At 42.8% G+C, this 26,183-nt stretch overlaps 1 protein-coding gene across 1 annotated transcript in view; it reads right to left on the bottom strand.

Moving 5' to 3' along the window:
• The window catches only part of robo2 (roundabout, axon guidance receptor, homolog 2 (Drosophila)), a 253,374-nt gene that overhangs the window by 14,850 nt on the left and 212,341 nt on the right, over positions 1 to 26,183 (bottom strand). Inside the window, exons 9-23 of the mRNA XM_070905977.1 lie at positions 24,417 to 24,588; positions 21,632 to 21,837; positions 20,447 to 20,528; positions 20,146 to 20,311; positions 19,848 to 20,014; positions 18,409 to 18,530; positions 16,325 to 16,556; positions 13,209 to 13,333; positions 12,943 to 13,114; positions 11,806 to 11,994; positions 10,828 to 10,854; positions 7,800 to 7,842; positions 3,618 to 3,745; positions 2,477 to 2,749; positions 917 to 1,042 (exon numbers count right to left, since the gene is read on the bottom strand). Of these exons, the coding sequence (XP_070762078.1) occupies positions 917 to 1,042; positions 2,477 to 2,749; positions 3,618 to 3,745; positions 7,800 to 7,842; positions 10,828 to 10,854; positions 11,806 to 11,994; positions 12,943 to 13,114; positions 13,209 to 13,333; positions 16,325 to 16,556; positions 18,409 to 18,530; positions 19,848 to 20,014; positions 20,146 to 20,311; positions 20,447 to 20,528; positions 21,632 to 21,837; positions 24,417 to 24,588 (2,230 nt within the window). The remainder of the gene's footprint in view (positions 1 to 916; positions 1,043 to 2,476; positions 2,750 to 3,617; positions 3,746 to 7,799; positions 7,843 to 10,827; positions 10,855 to 11,805; positions 11,995 to 12,942; positions 13,115 to 13,208; positions 13,334 to 16,324; positions 16,557 to 18,408; positions 18,531 to 19,847; positions 20,015 to 20,145; positions 20,312 to 20,446; positions 20,529 to 21,631; positions 21,838 to 24,416; positions 24,589 to 26,183) is intronic.

Genomic DNA, 26,183 nt, shown 5'->3' with positions numbered 1-26,183 from the left:
CTGCGCAAGAATCTTTTTTGTTAATTACGTTTCTCCTCATCTCATGAAATTTTAATAAAACAGGTGTCATGTCCAGTCCGAGCCCTCAGTAACCTGCATGTCTATGGGAAGAATCTGCCCATGAGGCATGGCCACCTAACATCCTTCTCTCCAGCCCTCTGTGTGCCAGAGGATTGAATTAGAGACCAGTTAAGGCAGTGGCTTGTAACTAGATAAAAGAGGAGAGTGGAGGGGAGGCAGGCAGAGGGCTGCCTTGGTGTCCTATAAATGACATTGTAATTCTCTGAACATGGGTTTTAGTGTAGTCAGCCACCATTAGGAGAAGAGGGAAAAAGGGAGGTATTTTTGCCACTTTACCCAGCCAAGCATCTCTAATGGTGTGTGTGTATGTGTATATAGTCCAGTCTGTCTGAAAGACTCCCTCTGCCCCTATTCCCGTCTGCTCACTCACACAGTGAGAGACAAAGCCTTTACAAGGACCGGCAGTGATGGCAGAGACCCAGCATTAGCACTTGCTGCCATATTCTATCAGGACATCATAGTACTATTCTTTCTCTCCGATTTAAATGTCCTGTTTATTTATGCTCCAATAAGCTGTCCACTCCTATCCAATATCACAACAAGGCTACACACAGTAGCGGCTCTCATGCTCAGAACCCCATATAACCCCAAAAATGACTTCATATGTTCACAAGTATTCACATGTAATGAACTGTAAGCAGCAGGAGCTGAGTGAGCAAAGCAACTCTGGTGAGGGAGAGGGACTGTGTTTCAAATTTTCTTAGATGTCAGGTTAGCACATGCAAATAACAGATCAATAAAGCAATTAAGACATCACTCAATCAAAAAGTCAAGTGGCAGAGCCCCAGAGAGTGTCCCAGTTTGCTTTATAAGATCCTCTGCTGCGTAAACCAACCTGAGAGACTGCCGCTTCGCTCTGAGCTGTTGTGAGAGCTGGTGGTGCTGAAATCTTGTGATTGGTTGTGTGGTATTCTATTAGACAATCCTTCGGCCAATCGGTAGTCAGGAATGAAAAGGAGGGCTACAGTGGGGGTTAAAGGGCAAAAATCACAGTGGCATCAGGTGATTGGCAGTTAGCACAAGCACATGCAAACATGCAGTTAGAGCATTGAGCAAGCAGGATATATTCAGGATACAACATTCAACAGACAAACGACAAGGTGCACTATTCACCTTTCATTCACTTTCTGATTTGTATGCTACATTCGCTGGACAAATTTGATTTGTTGTTGATTTTAAAAACAGTGTTAATCTTTCTTGAAACTCTATTCAATTCAAGACATTAGATAAATGAGTCAGTGGTGGAGATTTTAATTAAGTATTTGTCCCCCTTCAGAGAGATGTAATCACACATAATCGTATGTGATCATACTTCTTGAAATCAGAATCAGAAAAGTAGTTTTTTAAGAGTTATTGCATAAAAGGGGCTATGTAAAAACTATAATTAATCTGTTTTAGACTGTTGGAAAATTAGCTAATAAATATGTATTAGAATACAGCAAAGGAATAGTCATTACACCTTAAGCATGAAACTCCACTCGGCTTTAAGAAATCCTGCCTCAAATCCACGGTAATTAATTTGGATTATAAGTCCCCCTCCACTCAGAAATATGTTTTCTTCTGGTACCTACAGTTGGATGTTTGAGCTTCACTGTGCAGAATGATGCATGTGCAGAGTTTGACACTGGAAGGCTGTTTTCACATTCACACTGTTTCTCTGTGCTCATTGAACATTTTTGATTTAGATTTGACACATCACAAATAGTTTAGAAGCCAATCCTGGTTCAATTTGCAACTTATACAAGTTTGATGTAGAAACCTACAAATACACTGAGAGGGGACTTTACATTGAAGTAGGAGACATCTTGTGTTCAGCAGGAAAACTTTAAATGAACAAAATGTGCATATTCATAGATTGTGGAACTTTTAATGCGCTAGGAGTAGATGCTTTTTTAAGGATTTGAACAAGGAAATTATACTTTTTTTTGCGGGAAAAACATATCAGACACACTGTTCCAAGCAGACTATTTGTATGTATGTTTTGATACATGTCTTTAAATATTAGTCGAGCTAAAATGGACTGGCTTACTCTGAAACTGAAGGAGTGGTCCCATCATGAAAACCCAGCAAGAAAACAGATGGATGTCTTAACTGCACTATTCCTTCATGAGATGTTTATTTAACCTTCAACCAAGACGATGTCTGCTGGGGGGTGAAATGACTCTCTTTAAGACAACCTCCTCCCAGCCACAGTGGGTTTGGAAAGGCTTCAGATACTTTTGGTAGAGTTTAAATTCCAGATGGCCATCTTGTTACAACTGTAAACTTGTGGCATGTGATCAGGGTTAATTCACTTCGGTTTTGATGCCACAGGATAAGATATAAACACTCACTGAACCTCACACAGGAGGTGACAAATCGCCATTAGGACACTCACTTTGTCAGCGTGACTTACTGTTGTTGCAGGAGTTCTTGTCGGGCAGGGAGTACCCGAGGTTGGCCATCTCCTGCTTGGCCTGAAGTGAAGCTTTCCACTGGGCCTCGGGCAGGTCCACAGCCAGCTCATGGATGCTGCTGGAGTGGAGAATCTGGGTGGTGGCATAGGGAGTGGCCTGGGATGTTTGGCCAGGGCTGTTATAGTTGGCTTTAGTGGTGAAGTCTATGCTGCTGTAGATGGCTCCATCAGAGAGCATGGTGCCTGTCTTATCCCCTTGCCCAGTGGGAAGATCTGGAAAAGAAGAAGGGAGGGAGTTTACAGGATAGCTATTCCCTTAAAGAAACATCCAGCTCAACCGCAACCCTGGAGTATTTAAATAAAAACTTGTCTGACCAAACTTTGTCTGGTTTGTTTAGCAGATAAAGAGAAGATGACCATCCCTGTATATTAGGGATGGCCTTGGTGCTTTCAGGTCAGCTCACGTCTTAACAGGACCACCTCATTCAAAAAAATCATCCTAGTTATTCATGCATTCCCGTCGAGGTGCCCAGTTTCCCCTCCACATGTGTGGATATCTCACTCCTTTCCCTCCTCTGTTCATATACATAAGGGACAATGCTGCTGCTCTGCATGTGTGCGTAATGACAGAGGAAGGGAGGGAGAGAGAGAGAGAGAGAGAGAGCAAGGGAAAGAGCAAGCAGACTCTCTCCGTAGTGCATGGTTTGCATGCCCAGTGAAGGGGAGATGATGTAGAGCCATGGCGGAAGTGTCCGCATCTGCGCCAGTCAAGCTGCGCCTGTCCTTCACGACTGGCTGCTCAAGACCATCCTTTCAAACACCCATCCACCCCCTGCTCCTCTGCTTCCTCTGCCCGTCTCTCCCCTCACATTCACTTGCTCTGAGGTATGGGCTATGACACCAGGCTGGACTATTTGCCATTACTCAGCCTGGTGACAGTGGAGGCCCTGCTGTTAATGCGCTTGCTGTCCTCTGATGTGATATATAAATATACACCCAACATGCAATATGCATGTACGTATACATCTTGCATGCATATATGTACATGATGAACAACAGAACAGAAAGGAAGGCAGGCCATCATCTTTCATCTCTTATGGTGTCTTTCTCAAAGCACCTGAGACAGCACCAGGGCTCTCACCTCCTCGGCCAAAGTTACTCAGGTCATTGGGTCCCCCGGAGCTGCTGTTGACAGGCAGGCTGGTGGCTGGCCAAGAGTCCGCTAACCAGGGGTAACCTGGGTCACTGGCATTCAGGAGGCCTGGCCGACTACACAGAAACACAGGATGAAACACTAGATTAAACATAGGCTGTGAAATTACATTAACAAAATGTAACAAAAATGACTTATTATGCATGGTTTAATTCTGCATTACTGGATTCAGAAATAATGAATAAAAACACGACAGCAATCAGCAGCGAGACAATGTGAAGACAAAAAAATCAAACATATGTTTAAATGTTAGTTTCTGCACAAGAATGTGTGTTTGTGTGAGATAAGCTTGCCATAAGCCACTGAAGCTAATGAAACACTTCCGAGATACGGGGAAATAACCCTACGGATACATTTCTTCCCCCACAAAGTTGGAATTCCTTCAGGCAAACACAGCCCTTTATCTCTCTGTTTCTCCTGCTGTGTCTTTGTCACATTCCCTGAGTTATTAATGCAAAAGCACACTGTGGAGACACTAATTCATGCATTTGCTCTCTGCACACATGTGCAGCAGTGCATGCGGACACCCACATGTATATGTTTCCTTATTCATTAATATCTTGTACATTCTGCTGTGTTTTCCCATCAACCCCTTGTGGTGATGTCCAGACAGTCTAAATCTTATTTGATGAGACGTCAAACCTCGGCCCTAGCCTCACCATGATGCCCCGACCCACTTGTGGGATGTCTGCATATGGGAGAGGGCAACTCCATTTAACAGGTGTTGTGTCCCTCCTGAGGGGGTGAGAACCATAAAAAGCAGCCATTAAGACTTTAACCTGTCATGGGTGACTGCTGGGAGGCCATTAGGGCCACTTTACTGTACAATCACGTCTGAGGCTCGTTACCATGGGTAACACAGATGGAGTTAAATGAGAATGAGAGATGGAGTTGAATGCCTTTGTTTATGTGTCACTTTATTGATACATCATACCCCATTTTTTTCCAATGAATTTGCATTGAAATGGATTAAAATGCAAAAGAACATTTAAGAATGTATAATCACTAGTTTACTTAAGCAGAGGAAGGATATAAAATAAACACATTTTAAGCAGACATAAGGCCTCTTTTGTATATTTTTCCATGAGAAATCACACCCAGACAAGCACCACACGTGACGGAGTGGATGGCATTGCCTTCTCAGAAACACAGCACACCCTGCCATCAGTGCCTGGCAGTGCTGTGCGTAGCAGACTACAGATACACATGTGCACTCTGAGAAGCTGCGGAGCACAGTAGTTAGCAGCCAGGCTGCCTGATGGGTTTTTTTTGTCTTAGCTCCAGTGAGGTGATGTGTTGGCTCTCAGGGACTGGGAGAAAGTCAAGCCCCGAGGACAAGGGCAGGTAATGGGCGTGCAGTCGGTCTCACCTTCAGCCACAGGTTCTAATGAGAAGAGCTGTTCCACAGAGGGGGGAGTCCAAATGAACTGCAGCCCTGGCAAGCTAAGAGCCCTCGCTGTGGCTCCTGAATGCCAAAACAGGCCCTCGGGGGAGACAAGTCATTCAAATTGATGGCTGTGCATCAGACAGATGCACTTTTATAGGGTAATACATCTCTCCACGTCCTTCCTACCTCTGTTTCTGGCTGCCATGTTCCCCCACTGCCATCATTTTCTCTCGCTATACCATCTTTCCTTAACCCTATTTTCCTTTATGTTCCCCTCATACACCTCCACCTCCTCGTCCCTCCTCCCTGCCTCTAGTGCGCTTAGCATCTGTCAGACTAAAGATTTCAAGCAGCTGAAAAAGAAGAGGACATTGTTCTCTTTTGTTGACTCCAGCAAGCCTGCACCACAAAAGTACACACTCTCTAAAGTAAAAAACCATGCCTTTGACTCATTACTTGTCCCACTTGTCCTGTGTACTCCAGCGAGTCCTCCCACAGCCCACTGGAGAAAGACCATTTGAAAGACAAGGAGCTGACAGTGGAAATGGCTGCATCGTCCTTGTATTTATCACACAGCAGCATTCTTGCTAAGGATAATTAGAATAAGACTGATTTCTACTGGGGATATTTGTTATATATATGTGTGTGTGTGTGTGTGTGTGTGAGATGGTGGGGTAATGGGGAGCGCGTGGGGGGTGGACACCCAGTCATACGTCTAATGAAAAGTCAACACCTAACTTTTAATCCCTGCCCAATGTAGGATGGATGGCAACCTTGGCAGATAAAATTTGATTTGGAGCGTTTCCTCTTGCTGTTAGACATTTCAGTTACTTGTGATGGGTAGGAAACCATAAATACTGCCTATGATGCCTGACACTGAGCTTCCCATAAATAAACCAAGTGAGAGATATTAATTCCAAAGCAACTTCATAAATCAGGTGTTTATGGTCCCACAGACTAGTGAATAGAACTTGGATTAAAAGTCTAGACATTAGCTAACACTTAGAGCAATGGGAAACACAGATTACTTTCTAGATTAACTCTCAGGGAACATGCTGTCATTTAGCATTTAGATCCTGGGATGTAAAGGAATCTCCATAGCAACAGTGTTAGTGAAACCTGTTCACTGCAATGCTCAGCCCATTCTCCCCGCCTATAGGAATGAATCTGCTTTGCTAAAATATTGATCAGTGTTGAGATAGGAAGTTATTACTACCTCCTAATTACCATCTCCCTATTGGCATGGGGATAAGGAATGAGCCCTTATCGGCTTTTATCAATTTCAATTGAGCAGCCAAAGTCAAATCGTCCAGGTCTACCAATCTGCAGCCTATTCATCTTCCATGAATCATTTATTTTGTGATCGATTAAGTGTAATTGTTCAGTCCAGGCAATTTGGCAGGAGCCAATGAGAAACTGGAAACAGACGCGGCTTCATTTGCTATTGTCTAATTAATGCAATAAACATCTCATGTAACAAATGAACACATTTTCCTCTGATACTCTGCTACACATTTTCACTCTCAGGGCAGATGGGCAAGATGCAACATCTGGGGTTTGATGGCACTGGAGTAACTAATGGATCAGAGGCTTGTGTTAGAATAAGAGTTCCAGACTGCATCCTATTCCAGTGTTGTGAAAATTGTGGCAGTCGCTGCTACTGACTAAAGATGTGACAAATATAGAACCCCACAAATACAGACATTTCAAAACCCATTTGCTGGAGTGAGAATCAGAACCACTTATGTGGAAAATTGAAGGAAAAACACTACAGCAGAAAGTAGATGAGAAAAGGCATGGCAAGTGGCGTGGCTAATTCATTGAGAGCATGCTTGCAGCTCACGGAACAATATAGGCAAAATTGCCCGTTGTGGCATCCAGTCATATGCACACTGGAAGGGAAAAAATGAAAAAAAAAATGAAAAAAGCATAAAAATATATATTCTGCAACCAGGCTGCAGAGCAGACACATTCCCAAAAGCCCAGAGACACACAGGGTCAGATTTAGTTGGCAATCTCTCGTTGAGTGTTTGAGATCTGGAGGCTTTACCTAGTCAGGTGTGATAAGCAGCAGATAGACAGAAGCCCGGGACTCTCAAGGGAGTCTCTTGAATACCCACAAAAGCTCAGTAACTGGTGTCATTGAGAGGTGCCCCACTCTCTGTAGCCCCTTCTCTGTTTCACCAACACACACTGACATGGAGGAGGCTGTATGGGGGTGCAAGCGGGGTACCTCCACACATCTCTCCCCTGGGTAATTATTTTTACATTATTACATGTGCTCAGATCCCAGCCGCCCACGCAAGGTGACAGGCAAATTTATCACTCCAGAGGGCTTCTGGGTTGCCTGTAGCCAGCAGCGGAAGATAGATGACAAAATAAAAGCACTCTCTGCTTAAATTGTTTCTGTTAATTCTGTTGAGGAGATTTATGAGTTCATCTATCGATGCATGAACGGAGATGTGGTTGAAATGTATATTTACATGGTGGTTAGCATGGCAGGCACACAAACAGGTATTGGTTATCTATCAATCTATCATTCATCAGTGTTAGAATCACAAGCAGCTTGCTGTAGACTGAACGCATGACTGTGGAGGAAAGGTTGTGGTAAGATATGTAAAGAGAGAATTAAATAATAATGACGGGAGCATTTTTTATTATTTGCTTGTGATATTGCACTCAAATACTGATTGCTGCTCCATTATTTCTGGTGGGACACTCACCTTCCATTGCTCATCAGACCACCATCAACTCTCTGGAATGTCACTACAGTCAGAAAAGAAAGAAAGAAGAAAAGGATGGAGGAAAATGTTAAGTTTTTCCAGTATAACACCTAGCAAACAACCAGGATTTATTTCCATAATGAAGATAATACACATTGACTCTTCAGCATTGTCCAGTTTGCCCTTCTGCTTCAACGGTTATGTATTCATCTGTTCACTTTTTCTTAAACTTCTAGATAGTTGATGGATTCACTAAGGGATGCAGATGTCCCCCTGCGTCCAATGCCTTTCATGAAAATTAAAAAAAAAGTGCAATGATTGCATATTGCTTTGCTTTGCATAAGTGGAGATGTCATGTGTTCCTCAAGGACAAGATGCCTGATGAGAGGCAAAACTCATTTCATCTTTCTTATTTTGCTGCTGAGTTATTATCAGATTTGTGATTAAATCTCAGCCAAAAAATGATTAGAAAAGGCAGAGGGCTCATTAATCACGTTGAGTTTTCTATCTGCAAGCGTGGAGGCTGAGTTACTGATCCTTCAGCAAGCAGGGCTCCCCAGAAGCCATACATGTGGCCTGTTCCATTACAGTGATCTATAGATAACAAGGGCCGCTCTTTGTCAGTGGCTAGTAAAAACTCCATGGCTCAAAGTGAGAGACGGCTGTGAAGGATCCATTTCATCTCTGTTCAACGACCATGATGACAAAGCAGCATCGGGAGTTCTAAGCATGTAAGAACTTCAATGGATCACAGGAAACACAGAAAAGCAGCAAGAGTTTTGGAAATCACCGCATACCAATGGAAAAAAAAAAAGAGAGAGGAGGGAAAAAAGAGAGCTGGTTTACTCAAGAGGGAGAAGGAGAGCTGTTAGTAATTTGGCTCATTTGTTCCACAGATGGAGATTAAAGAGAGAAGGAGGCTGAACATTCCTCCTCTCTTTTCTGTTTCATTCAGGTTGATTCCACAACAAGTCCAGGCATGGGCGAGAGAGGGGGCTTTTCTGTGAGTGACGCAGTAACACAGATGACAGGGAGAGGAAACTCCCGCAATAGATTACAGAGGCTGCTAACAGGATATTTTAATGCTTCATCAACATTACCTAAGCTTACTTCATCCAATTTTCTCTCTCATGAATGGGATTTTAGGATTTTAGACAAGACAAACACATTTTAAAACTTGTGTAGTATGCATGTCAGCACAGTTGATGGTTTATTTACTGCATTAAGGTTTAAGCAACTGAACAGCAGCGAGTGGAATTAAAATACTTACTGCTAACAAAAGTAAAGTTTTACCCAGATGAAACCAACATTGCAGGTCTGCCTAAATAAAATATAGCTTTGACAGTTTGAGAAAGAGTTGGCATTCCTTATTCAGTCATAGCTAAAGCCATTTCTCTTTGTTCCACCACCAACAAACTTGCATTAGAGAATTCTCCGTCGTTTGAGAGAGGACTGACAGGAGAAGGAGGTGGAGGCGAGGGGAGGCTGTGCAGCGGGAAGGCCTCTGAAGTCCCTATCTGTGCTCAGGCACATTTCTGGGCTGCTGTGGAATACTTTTATGTTAGCCAGAGTGACATGGCGGCATAGCAGTGCTTCTCGCCTCCGTCTTCCAGATAAGCACTTCCTCCAATATGAATACAGATTAATCCTCTTTAATAAGCATTAAGGGGGGGTGGACATAATCAGCGTATAAAAATTCCATCAAATATCCTTCCTGCTGGCCATGCGCCTCAACACTGTAGTGATTTACCTCTCCTGTAGTGACAGCTTTAGGAGGTAGACAGAGACAGGACACTCTCGATACATCAACTAATTGTCAATACAGAGTAGAGCAGCACTGGAAGACGCTTCAGTCTCACTCTGGCTCATGTTCTAAATATCACCTCACTCTAACTCTATAATCTCTGCTATATCTGACCTTGTTTTGTGCTTGCCACTCAAAACTCTTTTAGTGAAATAACCTGCTTCCTCTCTGGCGTCTCTGAGGTGTGCTTCCAAGTTTCACTAACACATGAATGTTTTCCATAAGTTGTTGTTAAAGCTGATGTGGAAAGTAAAGTAAATTCGGTTTTTGGCTGGAGGCTCCACAGGCACCACATGGCTACATGCATACTTTACCAAAAAGAATTATTAGTTAAGGTCAGTAAATCCAGGAAACAGAGGAAAGGGCACTGACCCCTGACTCAATGTACCTCAGCTATCAGATATACTGATACTGTACATATAAATCTGTAATGCCTTTTCTTCTTTTACTTTTTAAACTCTCTCTTTACACCTACCAACTACCCAGTGTTTTTCATAGGCTACTCTACTCTCAGTACACGCCATACAGCCAGTCAGTCATTTGTACAGTGTTGGTGCCACTCAGGCTTAATTCAGCAGAGGACAGATGGTGACAATATAACACTGTTACACCATCAAAATGGCTTTAGTTTTAGTTTGAACAAAAGACATTTAGCCAAATATGTATAGTCACAGTAGTGCGGGAAATCGTCACAAGTAAAGAACACAAAAACTAAGCGCAACGAAAAGGGGAAATAAAAATCAAATACACCGTCCAGCTGCATAACTGACACCTATGGAGAACAAATGTGTAAATTTCAACCCGATCCGAGTCTTAAAAAGAAAACAAACATGAATAAGATTATTGATGGAACAGGAAAATGGACAGTCTTATACCGTACCACAAGACTGCCACAAAACAAGATACACAAGACAGGATGAAAGTTCATTCAAAAACAGGTAGCCACAACAGACATACACACAAATACAACACAATATGTAAATAAGGCTATAGGTTTGGCAGGAATAAGGGCTTGAGTTTGCACGGCTCTGGTCATGGCAAATCTAGATTACTTTGACTTGTAAATGTCCTTCTCTGGTTGGTTAAATTGCCTTCATGGGTATGAAGTTTGGATTTGCATTAGCCATGACCATCAGTCTGACAATCCAAACATATATACTATAAGCGGGCGGGAGATGAATCTGCGTTGAGGTGGGGTGAGGAGACGGGACAAATGAACAGTACCTGCAGGGGTGAAGGTGAAGGACTGAACTGCAAAACAAGAAGACAGAGAAGTTGTGTGTTAAAAGCCTGCAGAGATAAGCGGTGCTTTAGGGGTATCTACACACTGGGGACGGGGTCAAGCCGTGAGGTGCTGAGAGGTCAGAGAATGTAAGACCACATCGTCACCCAGTGTGCAGAGCGACAGCCAGGAAAGCAGCCAGCTCAGAGGCCACAGAGGTGTGCAGACGGTGGCACAAACCAAAGAAAACACACATACACATAAATGTAACAAACAGAAATGAAGATCAAATTAACCAAACCAGCTCAGAGCAGCGGCCAGTGTGCATGCTTTTTTTCGACTTGCTCAAAATAATAAGAAAAAACGGCTACATAAATATGTGTTTCTCTCTGAATTTCTGTTCGTTAATAAAGCAAGAGCAAATGCTAGAATACTGTGATGCACTGACTGCAGCACTAATGTGTCAGTTCATTACCATTTTCTGGTCTATAATTAAATCTTGTAGCCTTGGCAGTTAATGTGGACTTGGTGGTTGCTGGTATTGACTGGGGGTCACTCAGTAAGATGTCAGGGTCAGTGTGTGGGAGGAGAGCTGGACAAACTCCAGCTTCAGTGACCAGCAGAGAGTCCAGTCTGCCCACTCAGCTCGACCACCCTGGGCTATTAACCAACACCGTGGGAGGATTTGTCAAAAACTGTAGCCCTCTGGAAATGATTCACACTGACATCTGTCTCCCTGTAGAGCTTTAACACCGTAGCCATCTCAACCTCACTGCTAGCAACTTCTACAATGTTTCATCAAAACCATACTGATTAAGACTGAAAGATGATAATGTAGTAGTAAAATATTCTTGCTTTGACAGAAAAAAACATAATTATTTGTTGAATGGCAGAATAATTTTCCAATGTTTGCTAAGGTACAAGAGCGGAATGTCAGTATAAATCTGCATAGGTGACTATGAGACCGTGATCAGTCTAACCTGCGTAGTTGCTCAGGCCCTTTCTCTTCTTTCTCCTCCAGTAGAGCCAGATGCTGAAGCCCATGAGGATGACCCAGCAGGCCCCTCCAATACCGGCGATAAAAGCAGGCTGTTTCACCACATCAGTGATCTGTTCTGTGATGCTGTTGTTGCGGTTTCCATGTATAATGACGTCCCGGAACTCCTTACCTGAGGGCACGGGGATAAACAGGCAACATTAATGTGATGCTAAGGGAGAAATAGGAAATAACAGTGCTGTTGTGCATGATTTGCTGCTTCAAGGTGAAAGTTCACACAGTCGCCTATGTAATACTGAAGGGCTTGAGAATGTCCCACTATTTCACTGTGCAGAAATAACACCTATAGATACATCAAGACAGGGTTAGGGTTAAGATTAAGCTCAAAGAAAGTAGGTCTGATGAATTTCAGCTGAGATATTGACTGGGGAAGCAGGACATATATCTAAAGAATGTGCAGTGAAATGTAATGTACAGACTGAAAAAGACAAAGCCTAAAAGCTTATAACAAACTCCCAGGTGAGCAGATTGTTTGCTTAGCTCAGCCCCTAATTCACTTCACTGCCGGTAAAACACACCATGTGAAATGAGAGGAGAGGATTCTGGCCTCTATTGATCTCCAATCGCAGCTCACCCTGACTAGTCTGCTTGACACTATTTCTTGGCGCATGAAAAGAGCACCAGCACATGTTCCCACAAATTGACAGGAACAAATAAACAGTCGTAAAGATAAACATGCACATATTATATACGTGCATGCATGTAAAGTTGCACAGATGCTCTTCATCTTTACATTACTGTGTAATCACATGACCCATCCGCACATCCACAGACACGCAAACACACAATATATTATAACTGCAAGCTTGGGGCTCTGCTCTCGGCGATGGATTATGTGAGTGACACTGGGGAAATAAGAACATGCTACAGGCCAAGCCATCAGTTATGGTTCAAATCAGGCACAATCTGCCTCAGCACCACATAAATCATATGTGGCCAGGCCACATATCAAAATAGTAGCATTTCAACAACATTATCTATTTTGGCATTCCTAGTATTCAATGAAAACATTCACACTCAATGTCTAAAGTTGTGAATGCTTTTTATCAATCAATCTTACCAATGATAATAGACTGAGGTTCACTCTTGACTCCAACTCCTGCACTTGTGCTGGCAGCCACTTCCACCCGGTACACCACTCCCACTTGAAGCCCGCCCACCACCACAGAGCGTATGGCTGCATCCACTGTCTTATTCACATGGAAACGTGTCTCATTCCCTAGACACCAGATCTAAAGCAGAGAGGGGGAAACATACAGAGGCAGTTGATTCCATTTGGCTTTGTATGAGTTAAATGGGAATCCATGCTGACTCGCTGAGACAAACCTTGTACTCTTGGATGATGCCGTTCTGGTGGTCTGGTGGAGGGGGGTCCCAGGAGATGCTAATGGAAGTGCTGTTCTGGTTTCCCACAGTCAGGACTGTTACCTGCTGAGGAGGGGCACTGGGAGCTGAAAGAGGACGCACAAAATAACCAGGTCAACCATCACATACTATTCTGCAGCTCAGCAGCAGAAGAGTATTTAATGATTAGGAAAAAAAAAATACTGGGATGAGCAGCAGTATTGTACATCTGAATGTGTTTGAACAGGAGCTCATAAACATATATGCACACTTGCACATACACAAAACAGACACACACACACACACACACACACACACACACACACACACACACACACATACACACACACAAATACATTTCCAAAGGAATGTTAGTCTTCAGGGATGGCACAGGTGGCTGAAGGCTGTCAAGATGTCTCATTAGAGGGGGATTTACATGAAGACCAGGGCAGCTCTGACATGGCTATAGCCTATCTTCAACGTTTCACTATGATTTAATATCTCATCCTCTGCTCCAGCCAGGTGGATTTGCAGAGAGAATACTGGTATTGATTTGTGGAACGACAGCCTGGCACGGTCAGGCAAGTGCTCTCAGTCAAGCTAAGACACCGGCGCTGACCGAGCCAGGGTGGCATGCGGGTCAACGAGCTTATAGGATGAGGTGCAGACGAGAAGGAAATATGAAGAAAAAAAACATTTCAGGGGAAGGAAACAAGGTCTCAGTAAACATATTGACTGATTCCATCGATCAGCCAGATGAAACTAAAGCCAGTAGGTAAGGATCAGAGGGAAGCTTCAGAGCGAGGCACATCTAAATGAATTGGCTCTATCCATAGGCAGACAGAGAGTGGATAGAAACAAGACAAGTCCAGGCTTTCATAAACCTCACTCTGTTGTTATTCTGATGGCAGCAATCTTCTGACCCCACAAGGGGTAACACAGGAAAAATAAATAACAGTTGGCCCAACTGGAAATAACGTTTTAAAAATAATGTTTTCTCATTTCCGCAGTGGCTGGCAGGGGAGCGGCACCACAGCAGAATACTGACAGGTCAATTACTCCTGGGCTGCCTCTCGCTCACCTCGCCTCCATCCAAAATGGCACGTGTCACCCTGTAAATCTGTGCTCATCCCTCAGCGCGATTGGCCACACCGGCCCAGAGAGAGCTAGAAGGCCCTGGCATGGTGGAAGATGAATGGGTCCAATGATGAACCCAACACCTTGGCCAGATTAGAAACAATCTACCAAGGGAGCATCTGATCAACCATCATGCTCAGGGCTCTCCAACGCTGCATTACATCCAGGTGACAAAGCGACCGATTGGTGCGTGGCAGCCATCAGAGACAATGTCGTTCAAAGTTAATGTTATGAATGATTTAGCAGCTTATTATCATGCATATTTATACTAAACAACACACATTTTTCATTAGAGGCCTCGGAGGCTGTGCTAATAGAGCCATTAGCGGAGTGATGTATGGCAGTCAGGAATGTGACCCCCTGTCTCGCACATAGTGCTGTGCTGTGCTGCATGCTGAAGGAATACAGACATATCATATCCATACAAAAAAAAAAGATGCCAATAGCTAATGTAAAGCAGTGGGTGGTGTAGGAGGAACCTGTGGACCTTCCCCAGAGATACCCATCAACGTGGATGAAGATTAGTCCAATACAAATGAACATTTATACAAACATTACTGATTTCCCTTCCCCCTAAATAAGCATTATTTTGCATAAAGATGGGCCTCTTAGTGACTTCTTAGACTTAGACTCATTCAGTGGGAATCACTTCATTTATCAGTCATGACATGACTGTCCAGATGGAGAGTGAGAGAATGTGTGAAAAAGGCGGAGAGAGACTACAAAGATTGGAGCGCTGGGCATACTGTAACCCTGCGTCCGTCTGGACCTGCTCCGGGGATTCTCTAATTGTGTTAGCTAATGGACAACCTAAGTTTTAATCACCCTCTGAACCAGACTTCTCTATCCATCTAGCTGCCTTTCTCTGTAGTCCCAGGATCTCTGAGGAGCCTAGAGCCGTGTGTTTGACGGTGTATCAGCTATGACCAGGCACAGCGGCGGGGTTGTGACAGAAATAGAAAGTGGTCGAGCTCTCTGAGGGACTGGGATGCAGATAGAGCAGAAGCAGGGAGAGTTATCAGCATTCGTAATAGCTGGGACATGCAGGTTCTGGAGGCCTTAGGGGGAGGTGGTGTGCTGGCATGCATGCATGTGTATACTGTGTGTGTGTGTGTGTGTGTGTGTGTGTGTTGGGGACAGCTGTGATGTGATGGCAGTTCCACTACAGCAGTGCGTACACTGGCTGGCCACAGGAGATATGGTCCCTCTGAGGAAGGGAAAATAAATGGGCCTGTCACACAGACAGGATGTGAGCTGTCTCCTATACATGCAGGCCTAAATATGTTGTGGCAAGATGGGCTTTGTTTCCAGTATAAAGAGTCTGTATTTGTCTTTTTGTGCTGTTGTATGCATGCACTGTTTGTCTTTACTTCAGATCACGTCGTAATTTAATTTCCGTTTTCAGACTTGAAGGTTGAAGCAAGGCTGGTGCCATGCTGCTGGATGCATTTATGATTTGGCATAGGTCAAAATAGTAAATTCATCCAAACACAGACCTGTGTGTGTGTGTGTGTTTATGTGTGATATTGTGCCACGCTGCTCTGTAGCCTTGTCAGGGCCTGTATGAATCAAGCTTTGGGCGACAGATCATACTCGCAGGAGGAAGTGTGTGCTGTGTCCAATCACAGCTCAGGCCTATGGCTGCTGGGTGATGGATTAGAAGAAGGTTGGCACTAACACCACCAATCATAAACAAAAAAAGCACAGCAGGAAGGTCAGACAGACAGGCACAAACATGCATGCACACACTCGCATTTACACATATACCCTCAGTTCTCAGTATCAGAGGGAGGGGCAGCGGTGCCTGTGATATTATGACAAAAACCAACATGAAAGCAGCCTAAGGGGTCATGTGTCACCCGTCATCGCATATTTGTGTGGATGCACCACAGTTTGACTCACTATGTTGTATTGCTCCTGACATAATACACAAATACTCAGCACGTTCGCCTTCTTCATACCTTCCTCAGTCGTCCGTGCCGTCCTGGATTCACTGTCCATGCCTTGAAACTCATTGAAATAAGGACGGACCTTGATCTCATACACAATGCCCTTTTTGAGTGCAGAGAGGATGACGCTGCGCTCAGAGGGGACCTTCACGTCCTGGGTCTGCCAGGACCCTGGTGAAGGCAGTCCTGAGGTCTGCCTGTACAGAACTCTGTAACCCTGGATGAACTGGGACTGACGATCCACCTGAGAAAGTGAATGAAGACAAGATTGTTGCATTTCAGTGGAGAGGAGATTGGTAGATGCTATCTTGGAACAGCCACTAGATAATATAACAGGATATTTTTCTGCAATATATTTCTTCCTCACAGGATTGCATTCAAGACACTGGGGAGGCTGTTGCTCGTTTAGTGGGCCTTTTATTACCAGCTATGACACACTTAGCTCAATTAACACCCTGACATTACCTCACACACCAAGCTCCCAGCCCCAAAGTGTTCCCTCTATTAAAAAGACTTTCTGTAATGCCACCTTAAAGGACATATGCATGTCTCATATGTATTATAAATACTAACTAGTGACACTGGAAAGCAGGTCCCACCAAATCTAAGATGGGCTGTGAGTATGAAAATGTCAAGCAGCAACAAATATAGGCACCACAGGGACATGAGGAGAATACACAGCAGAGGTGATAACAGCAGATCTGTCCCGACGGAGACACTGGAAGTGTGATAGCCTCCTGCAACCCACAAAAGACCCCTCCCTTAAAACTTGGGCCCATTTAGCTTGACAGAAAAAGCTGAATTTATGCAGAGGAGGAGCGGGTGCATAACTCATTGTAATGGCTTGTTAACAGTAGAAGAAGTGAGTGGGGCTTTCAAGTGAGATATTAAGCAGCTGTTTTTCACCAGTGTAGCCCGAGTAAATCAGCAAAATGGATTCCCTGCTTGGTGCGTGACTTTTATTAATGGAATGATTTGGGAATATAAAAGCTCTCTGGGAGTGGCCCCTCTATTTACTGAAAGGGCCCCTGATTGATTGGGTAGCCATGTTTTGTGTTTATTTTACATTACAATCATAAAGCAATGCTTTAGCATTAAATTAGCTACCAAGTCGTGGGGTGAGACTTATTACAGGGTTCAATAAACATGTCACCAGGAAAACTGCTAATGTGGTTCATTTGAAAATAGAAACAGGCACCCCATGCCACTAAGTGATAGGTGTATACTGTAAATACCTGCACCTGAGTGATGTATAGCACCACAATCAAAATATATGAACATCTCAGCTTTGAATAATTAAATTGCCTTTTTTTTCCTCATTACCATACAATTTAAAAAACATCTTAGCCAAGGTTGTAACTGATTTTACATTTTTCACATCTAATAAAACTGTCTAATTTGTGGATATAATGTGCTGATTCCTGTGGTGAGGCAAACACAACAATATGTGCATATGTATGGTGGAAGAGCAGGTGTGTGTGTATTGTTTGCATGCATGAGTGTAAAGAAGATTAATGTATCATATCATGGCAGTAGGAAAACAGGAAAAATTGTATTCACACAATACAGTTTAACCACAAACATTCATTTCAATCTAATTTCATCTGTGCAAAGTCTTTGTTTTAAGAGGGGAAGCAGTTGAAGACATATGGAAGATTGATGAACAACCAGATGTCTCTGACATCTCTTTCTTTTGAAGTTCAGTGTGGTTAAAAGAAACAATTTCTCAGCTATTTGATGTTCAGTTACTTTTAAGTCACCAATTACAATATTTCAAAGCTGCAGTCTCAGGGATCAACCTGTCTAAAATTACCTGGCATAAAACAAATGGTAGCCTCAAGGAGCAGCCTTTTGGCTTCAAAGAGGGATCTTTAGTATCAACTATCTTGACTTTATGACTCAATTTTACAAAATCAAAGATGTAAAAAGAATGCAAAGAGATAAGAAAACCACATACAAATCAAACAATTTCACAAGTCTAAGTTCTTCCAGTGTAAAGACTTGAGCTGAACAAAAGGAAAATGATGACTTGTTGAATGTGTAGTGTCAGTTAAACATAGTTATATTCTGTATGCAAAAAGACAAGCTGCACTCACCGTCCATGTGACCTGAATGGTTGTGGGACTCAGGACGACTGGGTTGTGCAATCGAACTATGACCTCGCCAAGTTCCTTCTGTACGTGCCTGTGGTCGACACCCTGAGCTGGAGGACTGATATCTATGAGAGATCAAGAAAAAGAAAGATGAGAAAAACAGAGAGAGAGGGCCCAAAATAAAACCCTGCCAACTCTCCTCCACTTGGTTTTCATTCACTTCCTCACAATAAACCTTACTTCATCACCATCAGAAGAGGAATGGGAAAAGAGTGACTCAATAGACTAATCGGTTTCGACAAAGAAGCATACACTTGGTGATCACAAATTCATTTGAAATGGAGCAACTTCATCTGCATTAAAATGACCTCATTCCATTTTGTATTAAGGCACTTGTCTGGTTTGGAGAAAAGAGAGGAGATTTTGGCTGGCGAAGGTCTTCAGATGTACGACTTGTCTGCACTGACTGGGGCCTGACTGAACAACCACATCAACGAATGAACTCTGAATGCGCAACCCCAGACATATTGGATGGGAGATGAATGGACACTATGACACCATTTTCCAGCTCATTTCCCATTTTGCACATGCATGTGTTTCAAGTTACAAGCAATAAAAAACTCCAGTGTATGAGATACCGTGTGGTTGAAGCAAGCCACATTTTGAGTTATTTACTAAAAGGAAGCAAAAAAAAAACTTGCAAGAGGAAATTATATTTCAAAAAAGCTTCATCCAGACAACCCAACACAGTCATGAATCACAGGCCACACCAACAGGAAAAGACAGACCAAGCACAGTTAAAAAGAAGTGAAAAATCAATTTGTCATCAATGCAATGCCATGTCAATAAACACATCTATATATCATCTCAAGACCCTCAGCATGAGAGAGATATGCTGCAATTCAAATTGATTCTTTTTTTGGTTGGCATTTGACAGAGCTTGGTGAAAGGTTGCTTTTTTTGTTTTTTTTGCTGGGGACTTATCATATCAATGTAATCTGGAGACTGTGGTCTGTCCGGTGCCGTAATCAAATCTTCTTTGGGTTTGGAGGGAGTCATTTCTCTTATGATCATTAACATAGCAGGGATAGCACTAACTCAGTTAGGCCTTCCAAAAGTAGACATGCTTATTTTACATAATTGCTTAAGTGTAGCCTTAATGAGCTGGGCTGTGATGGAGAATTTGACCTCTGGAAAGTTCTGCAGTGTTTCAGTATAGCTATTCACTGCGGATTGCTGAGAGGGGCAGATAAGTATCACACTTTGAGGGGGAGCACAGTTACCTTACCATTTCAGTGAAAACAGAAAATATATTAAGCAAAAAAGAAAACCACGTACCAACAGCAAAAGTGATCAGGAAAGGTTCTGAGATAACTATACATGTATTCAATAAACACTGTCAATATAATGAATTCCTTTCATTTTAATGTTATGTAAGATACCTTGTGTTCTGACAGGATCAGACATGGGGCTTGGATCACTCAGGCCCTGGCTGTTGACTGCTCGGACCATGAACAGGTAGATGGTATTAGGACGGAGACCTTTGACAGTAAACTGGGTGGTTTTGATATGATCTGCTACTGTTTGCCAGCTGTTGCTCACTGATTGACTGTAATGACAGAGAAAAAGATGATTATATTTCAATGTCTTTTCACATGGTGCAGTATTTGTGTACCTGCAATCCAAAGCATACCAAGGCTGAATAGTGATTGAGGGTTTGATGTCACTGGTAAAACAAACCTGAATGCTTCAATGACAAAAGTGGAGACGGGTGATGCTCCAGCCATCCCAGGCTGCCAGGACAAGGACACACTGTTCTTGGTGACATCGGTGACCTGAGGTTTAGATGGTGGCCCTGGAAGCTCATTCTCATCGTGGTTTTTGATGACGATCACTCCACCTGATTCTGAATCGATGGGGAGAAGGAGACAGAGAAAAGCCACTTCCTGTTATGAAAACTACAGCTGACAAGTTGAAAAAAAAAAATATTTTTTATATATATATATATTATATATATATATATATATTTAGCATCTTGTACCTTTGACTTCCAAGAAAGCACTCCATGATGTTTCACCGCTGGAGCTGGTAGCCACACATGTGTAGATCCCAGAGTCTGAAAGCTGGTGTACAGTAGAATACACATGTATATAAAAAAAACAAACACACACACACTAAGCATCGAACACACCGAGCTTAACAACTCCGCTAATAACACTTCCGCTAATAACACTTTCAGTGAAAGGGTCATTTCATTTCACACATCCTGAGAGCAGTAGCAATGACTGAATACATGTGATCTTCCAATCGCTGAAACGCTGAAAAGTGATGGGGCGACTTCGTGAGCTAGCCGTCTGCTGGCCAAATTGTGTGTCATTTGAGAGTGCCTCAAAGTGCTGACGCTAATTTCCTAATGAATTCCATTTTCTACTCACCACCCTTCCATCACTTTTCCACTCCCCCTCCTTATTTCCCCACTGTCCTGCCGACCACAACAAAGCCAGGCTAATTAATTTAGGGTGGGCTGCTGGAACCCCCTGGACCGATGACAGCTGGCTTGTCTCTCCATCCCTCTTAGGAACTTTGGATGTTTGTTGGTTTTTGTCCCTGTGCCTTCCTTCCATTTATTAAATAACATGTCAGTGGTCGGCAGTTTTGTCAAGCATAATAGATATTCCACTGAGGCCTCGGAGTGGGGAAAGGAAGATGTGAGCCTTTTAAATTTAATCTACTCTAAACGTGTACGCGTGTACGCATGTGTGTATATATCTGTAAGTGCATACATGTTTCTATGGTACAGCTGGAGTCCATCCAACCCTGCACAGCAGAGCCCCGTTGGAGCTACTAAGTGATACTATCAAACAATTAAAAAAAAATCAATGCTGCCTATTCATCTCTTTAAGGCATTATGGTAACTTGCTAATCGAAGTCATGCTTAAGCCATGCCCTACTGAATTCTACAACAACTTGAATCTTGCAGTGTTGCAAGCATGACCATACAAATGCCTATAACTGTAAAAAACATTGTAAATTAAGATACATAATTAAGGATGTGCCAGTGACAACTCTGAAATAGTGTCAAAGTGTGAAGCAATATGGGAGCCGTTGATAGACAATCATAGTTAAACTCTTCTAATGGACGCAGCTATTGTGATACAATAATAGAAATATTCCTATAAATTGATTAGACGTTCTTAAAACCACTAGGACAAATGAAATCCTTTACCTTGATGCTTTTGATCTGCAGGCTGCCCAGCTCCTGCAGGGACATGCGGGGGTCCTTTCCCAGCAGACTGACCCCATCCTTCAGCCAGCTGATGGAGGGGATGGGGTCTCCTGATGCCTGGCACTTCAACAGTGCCACACTGTCCACCCCGAGCGTCTGATTGGACGGGCCTTGACGAATGATGGGTGGCGGCCGGTCTGTGAGCACTGCGACAGAAAAACAAAAATGTGATCTCATTATGAATAAATATTATCCTTATCATTCTGAAGTTCAGATGGATGATTGACTGTAAAATAAACAGAGTGACAGCATTGATCATAAAATGCACTGGGGGTGGATGTGGGTATCTATCATAAAGTAGACTATTTTCTCTGCAGGTCTTGTAATTGCACCACAGAACAATGGCCATATCCTGTATTTCCAGGAAACAGGGAAAGAACAGCTGACTAGTGTTTTCGAGTTTCATTGATGTGGCAGAGGGATGCTAAGCAGTTTCCAGTTACTGCCTGGGTAGCCTTATTTTTATACACTACACTAGACTTTGTGGTACAGTTTAGCGGTGAGACTCTTGCCTATTGACTCAGTGTGGTTCAGATAAATACTTCATTATGTGCAGCATGGGGCAGGATGAAAGGTGAACTTCAAATACTAAATGTTACTGAAACCACTTCATGATACTCATATCAGGTGTAAACAGAGTGAAGAATAGTTTCTAAATCTTAACATCAAATAACCTTTTATATTTTCTTCTAGTTTCACTTTAGATTAATGCTAATGCTGTGAGGAATTCCATTTACATGAGCAAATTCATTTGTTATAATGTGCCAAAAAAAAAGAAGCCTGTGGGTTCCTTCTATGAAATAGTGGGTATGTCAGAGGTGATCTCAGAGAGAGTTAGCACTCTAGCACACAGGCAGTTTATATATTTAGAGTTGAATAATGTGGAGTCCCCCTGGCATCACAGAACCCACATTAATTAGGAGGTATGGATTAATGATGCCAGACCTGCAGGGGCTAATTACCGAGTCTACCTCAGTAACCTTTCAACACATTATCACACCCTCGTTTCCACCCCTATTTTCTCTTTAGCAGCTACATCTGACAAAAGGAAGTGATTCCAACTAATACACTTTTGCTATGTTATGGTCATCCCTCGCTTTGGGTCATCTGAGACAGAAAGAGAAAAACTGTGTTGTGTTGTCCATCAATTTCATTAAAGATATTCCACTTATTGTTTTAGTCCTCTGGAATGTTTATATTAGGGCAAATGGAATAAAATGAATCAAAAGTGATTCTAAGCCAAGAGAGGATTCAAAGCACCTGCTGCTGGCCAGGGAGTCACTATGCTGTAGTTTATCTTATCTCATAAACACACCCGGAAAGATGCCATTGCTATAACGTTGATTTACACCAACGTTATAAACTAGAATAAAGCCTTTTGTTCACTACTAAATAGCCTGAATTATGTTGTGCATCCATGTTTGTTCATAAATGTTTTTAAGTGAAGTTCCTTTTTTAGAGAAGACAGTAAGCTATGACTAGTTTCGACAGAAGCAAGTACACAAGCGCAAAGACATGGCACCAGGTCCAGGGATCTGATGCGCCTGATGTACGTGTTGATGGCATGTAGGAGTGACAGAGGGGGGTGGGCAAGGCTCAACTAAGGCCTTGGGTCTCTGGATCAGGAATTTCTCATTACCGATCTCCTTGAACTCCACAGACTGTTGTTGGGGCTCGGGGCAGTAAATCACATAAAGACTGCAGCAGGTGTGGCCATGACCTCACCCTGGCCCTCCCGCACTCCTTCCTCCTCTCCCTCCTTTTCTTTTAGACCTGCCTAACACCCGTCTTGCTAACATGCCTTTGGTTGCACATTTCAGCAGAGAAAAAAATACAGATTTAAATCCCCAAAACATACAGTAAATACTTAACAAAATAAATTAAATGATTAAGTGTTGATAAGCACGAGTATCTGGCTGTAAAATGTGATGATATTATTTCAGGCAGCTGAAGGACATACCAATTGTGTATGTGCAATAGAACTATTCCTTCTCCAAACTAAATGTACTTCAGCAGACATATGGATGGCCATCTATCTTGCCATCGCAACAGCTGAGCAGATTAGATGCTCCCACACCTCACAGGACCACATAATTCATTCCACAGAAAACCATTGTCACTCACTCACTCAATCATGTCCCCCCTCTTTCTCTGTGTCTCTTTCTCTTGCTCCCTCCGTCACACACATACTTGCACCTCGCCAACTCACCCAAATGCTGATCATTAAACTTGAAGCAACTCAAGGGCAATGCTTTATTTTCATTTCCAAAAGGAAAAGTAGAAAATTTTAATTAAATTGTGTCAGGAAAAATAAATGAAACAAAGAGTGTACTGCACAAACACAGTCACTGAAGGTCATGGGCATACTGACATTTCTCAAACCGAAGCTGAATTTATTCCTGCACAAGGAATAACAGCAGAATAAGTTGTGCTTGTGTACCTATACTTTCACGGGTGTTTAAGGCCAAATTCCCATATAAACTCAGCAAGGCAAGAAAGATGTCACAGATAGAGAATGACAATCTAAAATCATATGTCACTGATGTCAGTATAAATAATTGGTTTGTTGAGGGGTAAATGTCTAAATGCATGTCGGAGAGAATCAAACACAGAAAGTACATCTGTGTTTGATGCACATATGCACTTCCACCACATTTGCAGTGGTGCTAAGGCGTGTGCTGTAGTGTGCTGGCACGGAGGAAGTTACGCGTCAGTTTTCCCTCACCATCTGTGACCTCCAGTTGAGCCTTGGCGAGGATACTGCCTGCAACGGTCAGGGCCTGGCAGATATAGTAACCAGCATCTGCCCGCTGCACAGATGAGATGGTGAGGTCTCCGCTGGGTGACACAGAGAAGCGACTGTTGGGCTGCTGAGGTTGGTTGGGAAAGAGCAAATTCTGCAGGAAGACGAACAAACAGGCAATTAGTGACAACATGGAACCAGTACAACCTGGAGAAATGACAAAGCATTCACACACCAAACCTACACATGTACTGTGCACACTCACATACACACAGATCAGATCGTAACTGCAACAGTATGAACAATTTCATCCATCAATTGGTTAACCAACCTCAAAAAACTGCCCAACATGTATACAGTTTAATGACTTGGTTTCATACTTATTCTTGGGCCAAGCCAGAGGCTCCAGTGTTATGAAGGCAACTTTTGCTCTTGTTGGCTTCATGACTACTTTCCTTTCTGCTTCAATTCCACAGCAGTTTTGAGTTGCTCTTTTACCCACAGAGACCACCCCATACGAGTTGAGCTTAGACTAAATATAATACAGTTTATCTTTAAAATAGCTGAAGAGGAAGGGATAATCAATCCCTCATATTGATTTCAGAGTAAATACACAGGATCAAAGGACAAAACATCTCCTTTTTTTTAGCTGGCTAATCAGCCACTCTATCCCAGCTCTAGTTTTTGTATTCCTTTTTTCTTATGATCCCCAAAGGAAACCAGCAAATACATTAGCTGGATTTAATTACACCTAATCGCTTTAATGCGACAAATTATGTTGTTTTTTTAAATTAGGCACTACACTTCTCCAGCACATGAGAGATGTACACTCCATTATCCTCAAGTGTGAGAAAAAGGCCTTTCTGTCATTTAATTACTTTACTGAATTAGCTTTAATTTGTTCTCTCAACAAATACCTTCATACCTTTTATACGTCAGTGTGGGTGAGGTAGAGAAAGCATCGATAAACACAAGGACAGAGACAAGTGCAGAGATGGCGAGGACGTGCAGCTGCTTGTACAAAAGTGTAGCGCATTCATTTCAAAGGGCTCATCTTTAATGACAAAGTGAGACACACGCCAGATATAAATCTACTCTATCTGAACAGGTTCACAACATTACTCAGTGTTACTGACTCATACGCTTTAGGTCACACATTGGTAAGGGGTAACGTGGGTGAGTATTACACCAAATGTTTTTGTGAACATGTAAGCATGTGTCTCACTTCTGTTCACTCTTTTAAGAGAACTTTGGTGTAATTGTAGGCCTGCAGGCTATGTGTGTGTAGAGTGTGTGTGTGTGTGTGTGTGTGTTTGAACCTTAGCCAGAGCTGAATCATATCTCTGGCTCATCTACAAGCCCCAACAGGCTCCTAATTGGCACTGTTGTTGAGCATTGTGAGGACACCCAGGTATTTGAATGGGTTATCTGCTTGAGTGAGGGATAGGATCGTTCTTATCTGTGCAGGGTCACGGGAAACCGATTAGCACTTTGCCAGGCACACTGTCGTTTTGGCGGCTCCTGAAAACAAAGGTGTATCTGTGTCCGTAGTAAAGATACTGATGACAGATAGTATAGTTTGAAGTGCCGTGTCTATGTGTGTGTGTGTGTATGTATGTGCAGAGCAGGAGAACCGTAAGTACTCAGCAATTATGAATACCGCCAAGGGAATCCAAACAAAGTGCTGAGTTTTAATTACACTAGATGCACAGCAGATAATGAAAGCTGCCTACTAAGATAGCAATATAT

Source organism: Enoplosus armatus, chromosome 5, assembly GCF_043641665.1.
Source record: "Enoplosus armatus isolate fEnoArm2 chromosome 5, fEnoArm2.hap1, whole genome shotgun sequence".
NCBI lineage: Eukaryota > Metazoa > Chordata > Actinopteri > Centrarchiformes > Enoplosidae > Enoplosus > Enoplosus armatus.
The sequence above is the reverse complement of the archived record's forward strand: the minus strand, read 5'-3'. Positions and strand labels throughout refer to the sequence as shown.